Source organism: Hypanus sabinus, chromosome 25 (assembly GCF_030144855.1).
Source record: "Hypanus sabinus isolate sHypSab1 chromosome 25, sHypSab1.hap1, whole genome shotgun sequence".
Lineage (NCBI taxonomy): Eukaryota > Metazoa > Chordata > Chondrichthyes > Myliobatiformes > Dasyatidae > Hypanus > Hypanus sabinus.
In genome coordinates, this window is record NC_082730.1 from 15004122 (window position 1) to 15016825 (window position 12704).

The following is a 12704-nucleotide window of genomic DNA, read 5'->3' on the forward strand; positions in this document are numbered from 1 at the left end:
CAGAGACACACAGGTTAGCTTTGGTAAGTCATAGGCAAGCTGTTCTGGCACTGGAAGCATGGAACAATTGCAGACTGCCCCCAGCACTTATTTTGTGATGGTCATTGTAAATGATGAATTTCACTGATTGTTCTGATGTACATATAACGAAAAAAGGTTATCTTTAATATTTTATTGTGCAGTAAGTATTGATCACTTTTGGTCCACCATGCTCAGGTACCTATTGGTCTAACAATTGTGCTCTTTTGTTCCTCTAAATACAAAACAGACAAAATTGAATTTTATTTTCTTTTAGCAGGGAGAATTCATTTCTGTGAAAACACTGTGACAGAATCGATGACAACTGCACAAAGAGAAAAAACTACTTCACCTGAAATGTAAAGTATAAGTTCCTCTCTACAGGTGGTTTCAATGTTACTGCTTGAAAATAGAGCCAGTTGGGAGAAAAATATGTTTCTCTTTAACTGGTGTTAAACATATTTGACAGGATTAACATTGATGAAATGATGTATTGGAAACTGCGTATTCCTGATTTTCTTGCATATGCATCAATCCTGAGATCAAAGATAAATTTCTTTTTCCTAATATTTAAAAATTTAAATAACACAGTTGAAGCTCCTGTTTTTATTCATAAAGTGCTTGTTGTGTGTTAGAACAACTGGCCCATCAGCCTGACACATCCAAATCAACCAAGATGTTCAAGTAGTTCAGCACATTTAATTTTATTTATTCCATACCCTCCTCTGCCAAGGATTCCCAACCTAGGATCAAGTTGAATCGAGTGAAGACAAGCTTATGGTCATATAACTGTAGAATGCATACCATCAAATGAGACAATGTTTCTCCAAACAAAGGTGTAACACACATAGCACTTAGTAACATATGAAAGTAAGGATGAAATCTACAATTGGATTACACATAAATAAACAAACAAAGGTGCATAAATTAAGTATTAAAAGGAACAGGACAGATTAACCAGTGACACTGACTTCATGGACTCCTTAGTTGCACATGGCATAAAAAGTTTGAAAACCCGTGTTCTAAGCCTTTGTTGCTCATGTATCTGTCAAAATGTCTTTCGAATGTTGTAAATGTATCCCCTTCTATGGATTGTTGTGGCAGATTGTTGCATACACCTGAGACCCTATGTGTATAACATTGCTTCTTAGGTATTTTTCCCAACTAAACAGAAGCCTGCACCTGCTTGCTTTTCCGTACCCACCCTTTGTAAAAAGACAGTGATCATTCACCTCATCAATGCCCCTCATGATTTTATATACCTCTAATAAATGTCCCGTCAATATTCTAAGCTCCAGGGCAAAAATCACTGTCAATCCAACCCTCCATTGTGACTCTAGCACTCCATCTCAGGAATGTCCTCATGATTTTTCTGCTCCACACTTTCCAGTCTCATGATATCTTTCCAGTAACCTGAAGACCACAACTGCACATGCAATTTGAAAAGTGGTCTCACTAACAGCTTGTGCAGCCATAACATAACATAATAATCTTGTACAGAGTGCACAAACAAAATAAGTGTTCCAAATGGCTTCTTCATCATCCTGTCTACCTGTTTCATCACTTTCCGGAAACAATGTCCCTGGATGACTAGATCACTTTTTTGCAACATTCTCCGTAGCTTCCTCCTACTATTTACTGTACATGTCTTGAACTGTTTTAAATTGCCAAAATGCAAAACCTCCAATTTGAAAAACCTCACGGTAATCCACTAACTCATCCCACCAAGCCAATGTTATATTCAATTTGTTTGCTCAGCCTGAACATTTGGGTCGTTATCAAAGGCCTTGCTAAGTCTCAGATAGACAACATCCACTGCCCTGTCCAGATGAATAGTAATGAGCTCAGTCTGTAATGAGCTCATGTGATTGTCAAACTGCTTGCCCTGGGGCATTCACTGCAGGACTTCTTCTGGGTCTGTTGAAGATGTTCCACGGACCAGATGAGAAAAGAATTTGACATGACATTAGCAACAGTGCAACAATCAATGTGGAAACTGGTGTGGGATTTGGGGGAAGTTGACTTTTGTAGGAGATCTGGTTTTAAGCAGAGACAGTGTTTCTTTTATTAGATGTTCAATGTTGAGTGCAGCGAGATCTGTAGATATTAACTCAGTTTCTCCCCATATACTGATTGGTAAACACAAGTGTTCATACATACATAATACATCCATACATACATACATCTTGAATCTGCTTGTGTAAATTTGATTTTACCTGTCCATTTTCAGAAGAATTTCTCCATCAGTTTCGAGTGATTTATGGGCAGAAGATAAAGTAAGAGGAGTTGTGGGAAGAGCGATCAGAATCGATTGTCACTATGCACCAATGTACCGTTCATTCACAAAGTATTTCTGCCGCATAAGGAGTCACCAGTGCACATCGTTAGTGAATACAAATGGGCAAACTGAGCAGACTGGAAGAATGACAATCAGAGATAAGACATCCCAAGGAATATTTACTGTTACAATGGAGAATCTTGTCTTTCAAGATGCAGGAGTTTACAGATGTGGAATTGCAACATCTGGCAAGACTCTGGTGTTTGATGTGCAGCTACAAGTATCTGACGGTAGGTTTCTCATTGATTACCTTTATGTCTCCAGTGAAACGTCTGATGCATATTTGTTCCAGTACGTGCCAGGGAAGCATGAATATCCTGAGGCTCCTCAGCAGTGCAGACGCTGTGGGGAGTGGGCAAGGGTCGGGGAACCCCACATGTTGTCCATCCACTGAGTGGCCAACAATTTCCACTGGAAGGCTCAGCACACTTTCCTGCCGTCTTATAGCACGTGGTCCACTTCCCTCAAATCCCTCATTTTCATATCCTCGTCCAAAAGCTTCTTAAATATAGTTATGATATCCCTTTCTACCAGCTCATCTGACTGTGAGTTCCATGCAGTCAGCACCATCACTGTAAATAAAACTCATCTTGCAAACATTCTTTAAACGTTCCACCTATTGCCTTCAAACTATGCTCACTATTATTTGATATTTCAACCCTGGGAAAAGATTCTGACCAACTTCCCTACTGTGACTTCTGTAACTTTATAAACCTCAATCAGGCGTCTCCTCAGCCTACTATAATGCAGCAAAAACAATCCAAGTTTATCAAACTTCTCCCTGTAGCTTCAATCCGGGTAACATTTAGTCATTTATTTATTTATCTATCTATCTATCTATTTATTTGTTTGTTTGTTTGTTTGTTTGTTTATGTATCTATTTATTTATTTCATTTATTCTTTGATGAATAATGAGACCTGCTGTGTTCAGGGATAATGGCAGACAAGGCGGTTCAGTCAGGTACAAGGATGCAGAGAAACAGAGAGGTAGAGGAGCTGCTGAGATTCCAGATATGTGGGTCCTGGTTGAGATACAGGACTGCTGAAATTTTTAGTGTGTTTGATTTTCGTATGTTTTTTGGTTGTTTTCCACAGAACCCGTGTCTGTTCCATTACTTCGATTTTCACCACTAACAAGAGGCTCAAGTTGTGGGAACTATGTGTCAGTGTTCTGTGAGCCTGTGCATGGATCCCTTCCCATTCAGTACTCATGGTACGAAAAGACCCCATCTGGGGATTCAAAGATCTCTGATACCTTTAAACTGGATCTACATTGTCAATCCTTAAAAGACAATAACTATCTGTATTATTGCAATGTCTCAAATGCGAATGGAACAAAGTCCAGTGAAATGATCAGAATGTCCACGTCCAACAATGTCAGGAACTGCAGATATGTGATTGAAGTCAACAGAATGGGTAAGTAGTGCAGAGTTTGATTCGTTTTAATGTTCAATGGAATACAACTGAATGACTGATGTGTACTGGATATTGTATTATTGGAACACAATATCCAATACACATGGCTTAGATGGAAGGGGTTCCTGCTGCTTCGATATGCACCTGTTCCTGGGACTCGCTGCCTTGATTTGTCCCACACCTGTCCTTTACATTCTGGCCCGAAGTTTAAATCAGTCAGACTATCTCTTCTTCCACCCTCTCATTCTACCATCTGTTTTGGTCTGATGAAGGATGTTCTTGTTATGAAAGGATGCCAGCAAAGGATCAGCAGACTGATTTCTGGGATGTCATGAGTGACACAGAACAGAGCACCGGTTGATTAGGTTTTTATTTGCTGGTGTTCAGCAGGCTGAAAGGTGATCTCAGAGAAACCTGCAATATTTTACCAGGCTGATACAAGTGCAGTTAGGACACTTGCATTACCCAGGAATTCTGGATTGTCAAGAGAATCCCAGCTCCAAGAGGATCACAAACTTGTTCTTAGATTTGGAGTCTAGCATGCCTCAATAACCTGTAAATGTATGTTGGCTGGAGTGAGGGCTTTATGCATTGGCTCTTTGTAGGGTCACCCATGCCTAAATAGGTCAAAGTGCAGAGGCCAGTCTCAGAGTGATCCACCACTCCTCCAGGTTTGGGGGTTTAGCTTAGGACTAATAAACCTGAGTGGTAAAACAAAATGGTTATGGAAACAGGAATGAAGAATCCTTCTACTTCAGTGATTTATGGTATTGCTCTGTCTCGATTCGGGACGTGCATGACTGTCAGCAGTGAAGACCAAGAGGAATCTACTGACATGATGAAGGAAGCCCTGAACACCGCCAGAGATAGAGAACCCTCACTGCCGCCCTAAAGGCCTGTGGTGTAATGGGCAGTAAGTAAGTAAGCATGGAGGATCAGAAATTATCTGAATGGTGAGACACTTAGGTCAGGGATTAGGAAACATTTCTTCTCCCTGTATTCAAGAAAGGTAGAGTTATTTTTCTCACAGGTAGACAGATCAAGAGATATGGGAAACAAAAGACTTGCCTTTTCATTGAAAATGTCTCCTGCATTATCCTGTTGGACAAAAAGTGTACTTGAACCATTATCTCCCTGAATACTCAAGTACAGCTATGACCACCTCTGCAGAGAGTGTTGGGGCCCTAGAAGGAGATTTCCCGATGCTGGCTCAGGCCATCTCCCTGGCTGGTCCTTTCACTAATTAGACAGAATTACAGTCTCCTCATTCTAAGAACTTTAACTTCTCCAGATGCATCTCTACAACATCAATTTCTGAGTACGGGGAAGAATCTAAGGCGTCAGCAAATGTAATTGGGTGAACTGTAGAACAGCAATAATAAATGTAATTGGGTGTACAGTAGAATCAACAGTGATCAGGGCCCAATTCCAGCCACTGTCTGCAAGTTGTTTGAAAGTTCTCCCAGTGACTGCAGGTGTTTTCTTCGGGTGCTGTGCTTTCCTCTAGCATTACAGAGATGCACAGGTTAGCTTTGGTAAGTCATAGGCAAGCTGTTATTGCACTGGAAGCATGGAACACTTGCAGGCCCAGTAAGTGCCCCCCAGCACTTATTCTGTGATGGTCATTGTAAATGATGAATTTCACTGAGTGTTCTGATGTACATATAACGAAAAAAAGTTATCTTTAATATTTTATTTTGCAGTAAGTATTGATCACTTTTGGTCCACCATGCTCAGGTACCTATTGGTCTAACAATTGTGCTCTTTTGTTCCTCTAAATACAAAGCAGACAAAATTGAATTTTATTTTCTTTTAACAGGGAAAATTAATTTCTGTGAAAACACTGTGACAGAATCGATGACAACTGCACCAAGGGAAAAAACTACTTCACCTGAAATGTAAAGTATAAGATTCTCTCTGCAGGTGGTTTCAATGTTACTGCTTGAAAATAGAGCCAGTTGGGAGAAAAATATGTTTCTCTTTAACTGGTGTTAAACATATTTGACAGGATTAACATTGATGAATCATGTATTGAAAATGGAGTATTCCTGATTTTCTTACATATGCATCAAGCCTGAGATCAAAGATAAATTTCTTTTTCCAAATATTAAAAAATTTATATATCGAAGTTGAAGCTCATGTTCTGAGTCATAAAGTGCTTGTTGTATGTTAGAACAACTGGCCCATCAGCCTGACTCATCCAAGTCAACCAAGATGTTCATGTCGTTCAGCACATTTAATTTTATTTATTCCATACCCTCCTCTGCCAGGGATTCACAACCTAGGATCAAGTTGAGTCAAGTGAAGTCAAGTTTATTGTCATATAACTATAGAATGCATTCCATCAAATGAGACAAAGTTACTCCAAAGAAGGGTGTAACGCACATAGCACATAGTAACATATGAAAGTAAGGATGAAATCTACAATTGGATTACACATAAATAAACAAACAAAGGTGCATAAATTAAGTATTAAAAGGAACAGGACAGATTAACCAGTGACACTGACTTTATCGACTCCTTAGTTGCACATGGCATAAAACGTTTGTAGACCCCTGTTCTAAGCCTTTCCCGCTTATGTATCTGTCAAAATGTCTTTTGAATGTTGTAAATGTATCCCCTTTAATGGATTTCAATGGCAGATCGTTGCATACACCTGAGACCCTATGTGTATAACATTGCTTCTTAGGTACTTTCCCAGCTAAACGGAAGCCTGCACCTGCTTGCTTTACCGTACCCTTCCCTTGTAAAAAGACAGTGATCGTTCACCTTATCAATGCCCCTCATGATTTTATATACCTCTAATAAATGTCCCGTCAATATTCTAAGCTCCAGGGCAAAAATCACTATCAATCCAACCCTCCATTGTGACTCTAGCCCTCCATCTCAGGAATGTCCTCATGATTGTTCTGCTCCACACTTTCCAGTCTCATGATATCTTTCCAGTAACCAGAAGACCACAACTGCACATGCTATTTGAAGAGTGGTCTCACTAACAGCTTGTACAGACATAACATAACATAACAATCTTGTACAGAGTGCCCAAACAAAATAAATGTCCCAAATGGCATCTTCATCATCCTGCCTACCTGTTTCATCACTTTCTGGTAACAATGTCCCTGGAGGACTAGATCACTTTTTTGCAACATTCTCCATAGCTTCCTCCTACTGTTTACTGTACATGTCTTGCACTGTTTTAACTTGCCAAAATGCAAAACCTCCAATTTGAAAAACCCCACGGCAATCCACTTACTCATCCCACCAAGCCAATGTTATATTCAATTTGTTTGCTCAGCCTGAACATTTGGGTTGTTATCAAAGTTAAGTTTCAGATAGACAACATCCACTGCCCTGTCCAGATGAATAGTAATGAGCTCAGTCTGTAATGAACTTATATGATTGTCAAACTGCTTGCCCTGGGGCGTTCGCTGCAGGACTTCTTCTGGGTCTGTTGAAGATGTTCCACAGTCCAGATGAGAAAAAAATTTGATAAGACATTAGCAAGAGCGCCACAATCAATGTGGAAACCGGTGTGGGATTTGTGGGGAGTTGACTTTTGTAGGAGAGCTGGTTTTAAGCAGTCATAGCGTTTCCTTTATTAGATCCTTCAACTGCGAGTGCAGTGAGATCAGCTTTTCCCCATATCCTAATGGGTACACAGAAGTGTTCATACATACATAATTATACTTTTTCGATCTTTTTAATAATTTATATTTTTTATTGATTTTAATGCCTTTCAGTGACTTGGTAAAGCACCCAATCTAACTGAAGACCCAACTTCCACTGACATGCTTTCTTCCTATGGGGCAGGAATTACTAAACTCTGAAAGCATGAACTACAAACTTCAAGGACAGCTTCTTTCTCACTGTTATAAAACTATCGGATGGTCTCCCAGTATAATAAAATGGGCTCTTGATCTTCTAATCTCCCTGGGCTTGCACCTTACAAGAACATCCTTTCATTTTACTTATTTAAAGATTTGGCCCAGAATAGGCCATCCTGGCCCTTCAAGCCACACTGCCCCTTTATAATCATGTTGACTATCCAAAATCAGATCTTGCCTTTGCAAATTCAGGTAGACCCTGTCTCAGAGAATTGCTTCTGGTAATTTACCCACCACAGATCTTTTGCTCACCAGCCTGGAATGGGATTGGAGCAGTAATCTGTTGATTCAGAATTTTGGAAACACACTGAGACATCACTGGGCAGTGATAACGATGACTCCAATCAAATAAAAATCATTACTTGTGAACAGCTCTGAGGACATGATGAGGGACGATGCTGTTCTCTTTCCAGTCAATGTGCAATTCAATTACATCAATTGACATTGTTGTAGATTCCTTAGAACACATTATTATTGCTTTCTTTATCATTTGTTTTTTTTTGTTCTGCTTCAGATCTAGAGGAACAATGATTTTGTTCTCCTTTACAATTGTATACAGGAAATGACATTAAGTAATCTTGAATCTGCTTGTGTAAATTTGATTTTACCTGTCCGTTTTCAGAAGAATTTCTTCCTCAGTTTCGGGTGACTTATGGGCAGAAGATAAAGTAAGAGGAGTTGTGGGAAGAGCGATCAGAATCGATTGTCACTATGCACCAATATACCGTTCACACACAAAGTATTTCTGCCGCATGCAGAGTCACCAGTGCACATCCTTAGTGAATACAAATGGGCAAACTGAGCAGACTGGAAGAATGACAATCAGAGATAAGACATCCCAAGGAATATTTACTGTTACAATGGAGAATCTTGTCTTTCAAGATACAGGAGTTTACAGATGTGGAATTGCAACATCTGGCAAGACTCTGGTGTTTGATGTGCAGCTACAAGTATATGACGGTAGGTTTCTCATTGATTACCTTTATGTCTCCAGTGAAACGTCTGATGCATATTTGTTCCAGGAAGTGCCAGGGAAGCATGGATATCCTGAGGCTCCTCAGCAGTGCAGACGCTGTGGGGAGTGGGCAAGGGTCGGGGAACCCCACATGTTGTCCGTCCACTGAGTGGCCAACAATTTCCACTGGAAAGCTCAGCACATTTTCCTGCCATCTTATAGCACATGGTCCACATCCCTCAAATCCCTCATTTTCATATCCTCGTCCAAAAGCTTCTTAAATATAGTTATGATATCCCTTTCTACCAGCTCATCTGACTGTGAGTTCCATGCAGTCAGCACCATCACTGTAAATATAACTCATCTTGCAAACATTCTTTAAACGTTCCACCTATTGCCTTCAAACTATGCTCACTATTATTTGATATTTCAACCCAGGGAAAAGATTCTGACCAACTTCCCTACTGTAACTTTATAAACCTCCATCAGGCCTCTCCTCAGCCTACTATACTGCCGCAAAATCAATCCAAGTTTATCAAACTTCTCCCTGTAGCTTCAATCCGGGTAACATTTACCCATCTATTTATTTATTTATCTATCTATCTATCTATCTATCTACCTACCTATCTATCTATCTATCTATCTATTTATTTATTTATCTTTCTATTTATCTATTTCATTTATTCATTGATTAAGATAAAGCGGGGAATAGATATTTCAAGCACACAGAGCTGTGCCACCCCGTAATCCCCCAAATTAACCCCAGCCTAAACCTCCGACAATCAGCAATGTCCAATTAACCTACCAACTTCTCGGTCGTTCGACTGTGGAAGGAAACTGGAGAACCTGAAAGAAACCCACACAAACATAGGGAGAGCATAGAAACTCCTTACACACAGAAGCAGGAATTAGCATGGGAAAGCCTTGTGCTAACCATTAGACTACAATGCCACCCTTGTGACATTCTGGTGACATCTTTACCATCACTCTTTACCCTCAACTCCACATCTTTTCTATTGCATTGCAATCAGATTTACAAATTACTGTGTGTCACAAAAGTGCCCTAACCAGGGTCTTTTCGAAATACAAAATGCCTTTTCAGCTTTAGTTTCCAGTATGGAAAATGAAGAAGGAGAATGTGCTGAATGCTTTCATTACCATTATATCCACGAGGGTGCACTTTCAGTGAGCAATGGACTACAACCCCAAGAACACTCCTCATATCAATTCAAAAGGGATCCAGATATTAAATTCCAGGTGATGTAAATCTCCCCAATGCACGAGCAGCATTTGACGCCTCAGGGCCTCTACTTGCAGGAGCTTAGAAGAATGAGCACAGAAAAGCTGCTGGTTGCGGAGAAGATGTTTCCTAAACTGTGGATCACAAGGACCAGAGGGCACAGACTCAGAAACAAAGAGAGATGAGGAGGAATTTATTTTGACAGAGACTGTTGAATCTGTGGAATTCATTGCCGCAGGCAGCTGTAGAGGCCAAATGGTTGGGTATATTGAAAGCAGAACTCGATAGTTTTCTAGGATAACCACCAATGCTGCCTTTGCGAGTCAGGCTGTTGGATGCCATTCGGACTGTCACCTTGCTGCTGAGAGAGATTGTTACTCTGATTTTCACGCAGATACATACTCAGTGTCATTACTGCTGTCCTGATCTGGAGACCTGCTGTGTTCAGGGATAATGGCAGACAAGGCAGTTCAGTCAGGTACAAGGATGCAGAGACACAGAGAGGTAGAGGAGCTGCTGAGATTCCAGATGTGTGGGTCCTGGTTGAGATACAGAACTGCTGAAATTTTTAGTATGTTTGATTTTCGTATGTTTTTTGGTTGTTTTCCACAGAACCCGTGTCTGTTCCATTACTTCGATTTTCACCACTAACAAGAGGCTCAAGTTGTGGGAACTATGTGTCAGCGTTCTGTGAGCCTGTGCATGGATCCCTTCCCATTCAGTACTCATGGTACGAAAAGACCCCATCTGGGGATTCAAAGATCTCTGATACCAATAAACTGGATCTACATTGTCAATCCTTAAAATACAATAACTATCTGTATTATTGCAATGTCTCAAATGGGAATGGAACAAAGTCCAGTGAAATGATCAGAATGTCCACCTCCAACAATGTCAGGAACTGCAGATATGTGATTGAAGTCAACAGAATGGGTAAGTAGTGCAGAGTTTGATTCGTTTTGATGGTCAATGGAGTACAACTGAATGACTGATGTGTACTGGATATTGAATTGTTGGAACACAATATCCAATACATATGGCTTAGATGGTAAGGGGTTCCTGCTGCTTCGATACGCACCTGTGCCTGGGACTCGCTGCCTTGATTTGGCACATACCTGTCCTTTACATTCTGGCCCGAAGTTTAAATCAGTCAGACTATCTCTTCTTCCTCCCTCTCATTCTACCAACTGGTTTGGTCTGATGAAAGATGTTCTTGTTCTGGAAGGAAGCCAGCAAAGGATCAGTAGACTGATTTCTGGGATGTCATGAGTGACACAGAACAGAGATGCGGTTGATTAGGTTTTTATTTGTTGGTGTTCAGCAGGCTGAAAGGTGATCTCAGAGAAACCTGCAATATTTTACCAGGCTGATACAAATGCAGTTAGGACACTTCCATTACCAGGGAATTCTGGATAGTCAAGAGAATCCCAGCTCCAAGAGGATCACAAACTTGTTCTTAGATTTGGAGTCTTGCATGCCTCAATAACCTGTAAATGTATGTTGGCTGGAGTGAGGGCTTTACGCATTGGCACTTTGTAGGGTCACCCATGCCTAAATAAGTCAAAGTGCAGAGGCCAGACTCAGAGTGATCCACCACTCCTCCAGGTTCGGGGGTTTAGCTCAGGACTAATAAACCTGTGTGGTAAAACAAAATGGTTATGGAAACAGGGATGTAGAATCCTTTTACTTCAGTGATTTATGGTATTGCTCCATCTCGATTCGGGACGTGCATGACTGTCAGCAGTGAAGACCAAGAGGAATCTACTGACATGATGAAGGAAGCCCTGAACAACTCCAGAGATGGAAAACCTGCACTGCTGTGCTCAAGGCCAGTGGTATAATCGGCAGTAAGTAAGTAAGCATGGAGGATTAGAAATTATCTGAATGGTGCGACACTTAAGAAAGGGAATTAGGAAACATTTCTACTCCCAGAATGCGTTGAATCAGTATTCAAGAAAGTTGGAGTTATTTTTCTCAGAGGTAGACGGATCAAGAGATATGGGAAACAAAAGACTTGCCTTTTCATTGAAAATGACCCCTGCATTATCCTGTTGGACAAAAAGTGTACTTGAACCATTATCGCCCTGAATACTCAAGTACAGCTATGACCACCTCTGCAGAGAGTGTTGGGCACCTCGAAGGAGATTTGCCAATGCTGGCTCACGCCATCTCCCTGGCTGGACCCTTCCCTAATTAGACAGAATTACAGTCTCCTTGTTCCAAGACCTTTAACTTCTCCAGATGCATCTCCACAACATCAGTTTCTCAGTATGGGGAAGAATCTAAGGCATCAGTAAATGTAATTGTTTGCACAGTAGAACAGCAATTAGTGATCAGTGATCATGGCCCAATTCCAGCCACTGTCTGCAAGTTGTTTGTAAGTTCTCCCAGTGACTGCAGGTGTTTTCTTCGGGTGACGTGATTTCCTCCAGCATTACAGAGACACACAGGTTAGCTTTGGTAAATCATAGGCAAGCTGTTCTGGCACTGGAAGCATGGAACACTTGCAGGCTGCCCCCAGCACTTATTTTGTGATGGTCATTGTAAATGATGAATTTCACAGAGTGTTCTGATGTACATATAACGAAAAAAGGTTATCTTTAATATTTTATTGTGCAGTAAGTATTGATCACTTTTGGTCCACCATGCTCAGGTACCTATTGGTCTAACAATTGTGCTCTTTTGTTCCTCTAAATACAAAACAGACAAAATTGAATTTTATTTTCTTTTAACAGGGAAAATTCATTTCTGTGAAAACACTGTGACAGAATCGATGACAACTGCACAAAGAGAAAAAACTACTTCACCTGAAATGTAAAGTATAAGATTCTCTCTGCAGGTGGTTTCAATGTT

The 12704-nt window shown here is 40.6% G+C and overlaps 1 protein-coding gene across 1 annotated transcript in view; it reads left to right on the forward strand.

Moving 5' to 3' along the window:
- Positions 1-12704, forward strand: part of LOC132381036 (uncharacterized) — a 41882-nt gene that overhangs the window by 6644 nt on the left and 22534 nt on the right. Inside the window, exons 4-10 of the mRNA XM_059950148.1 lie at positions 296-377; positions 2249-2586; positions 3452-3772; positions 5592-5670; positions 8279-8616; positions 10464-10784; positions 12587-12665. Of these exons, the coding sequence (XP_059806131.1) occupies positions 296-377; positions 2249-2586; positions 3452-3772; positions 5592-5670; positions 8279-8616; positions 10464-10784; positions 12587-12665 (1558 nt within the window). The remainder of the gene's footprint in view (positions 1-295; positions 378-2248; positions 2587-3451; positions 3773-5591; positions 5671-8278; positions 8617-10463; positions 10785-12586; positions 12666-12704) is intronic.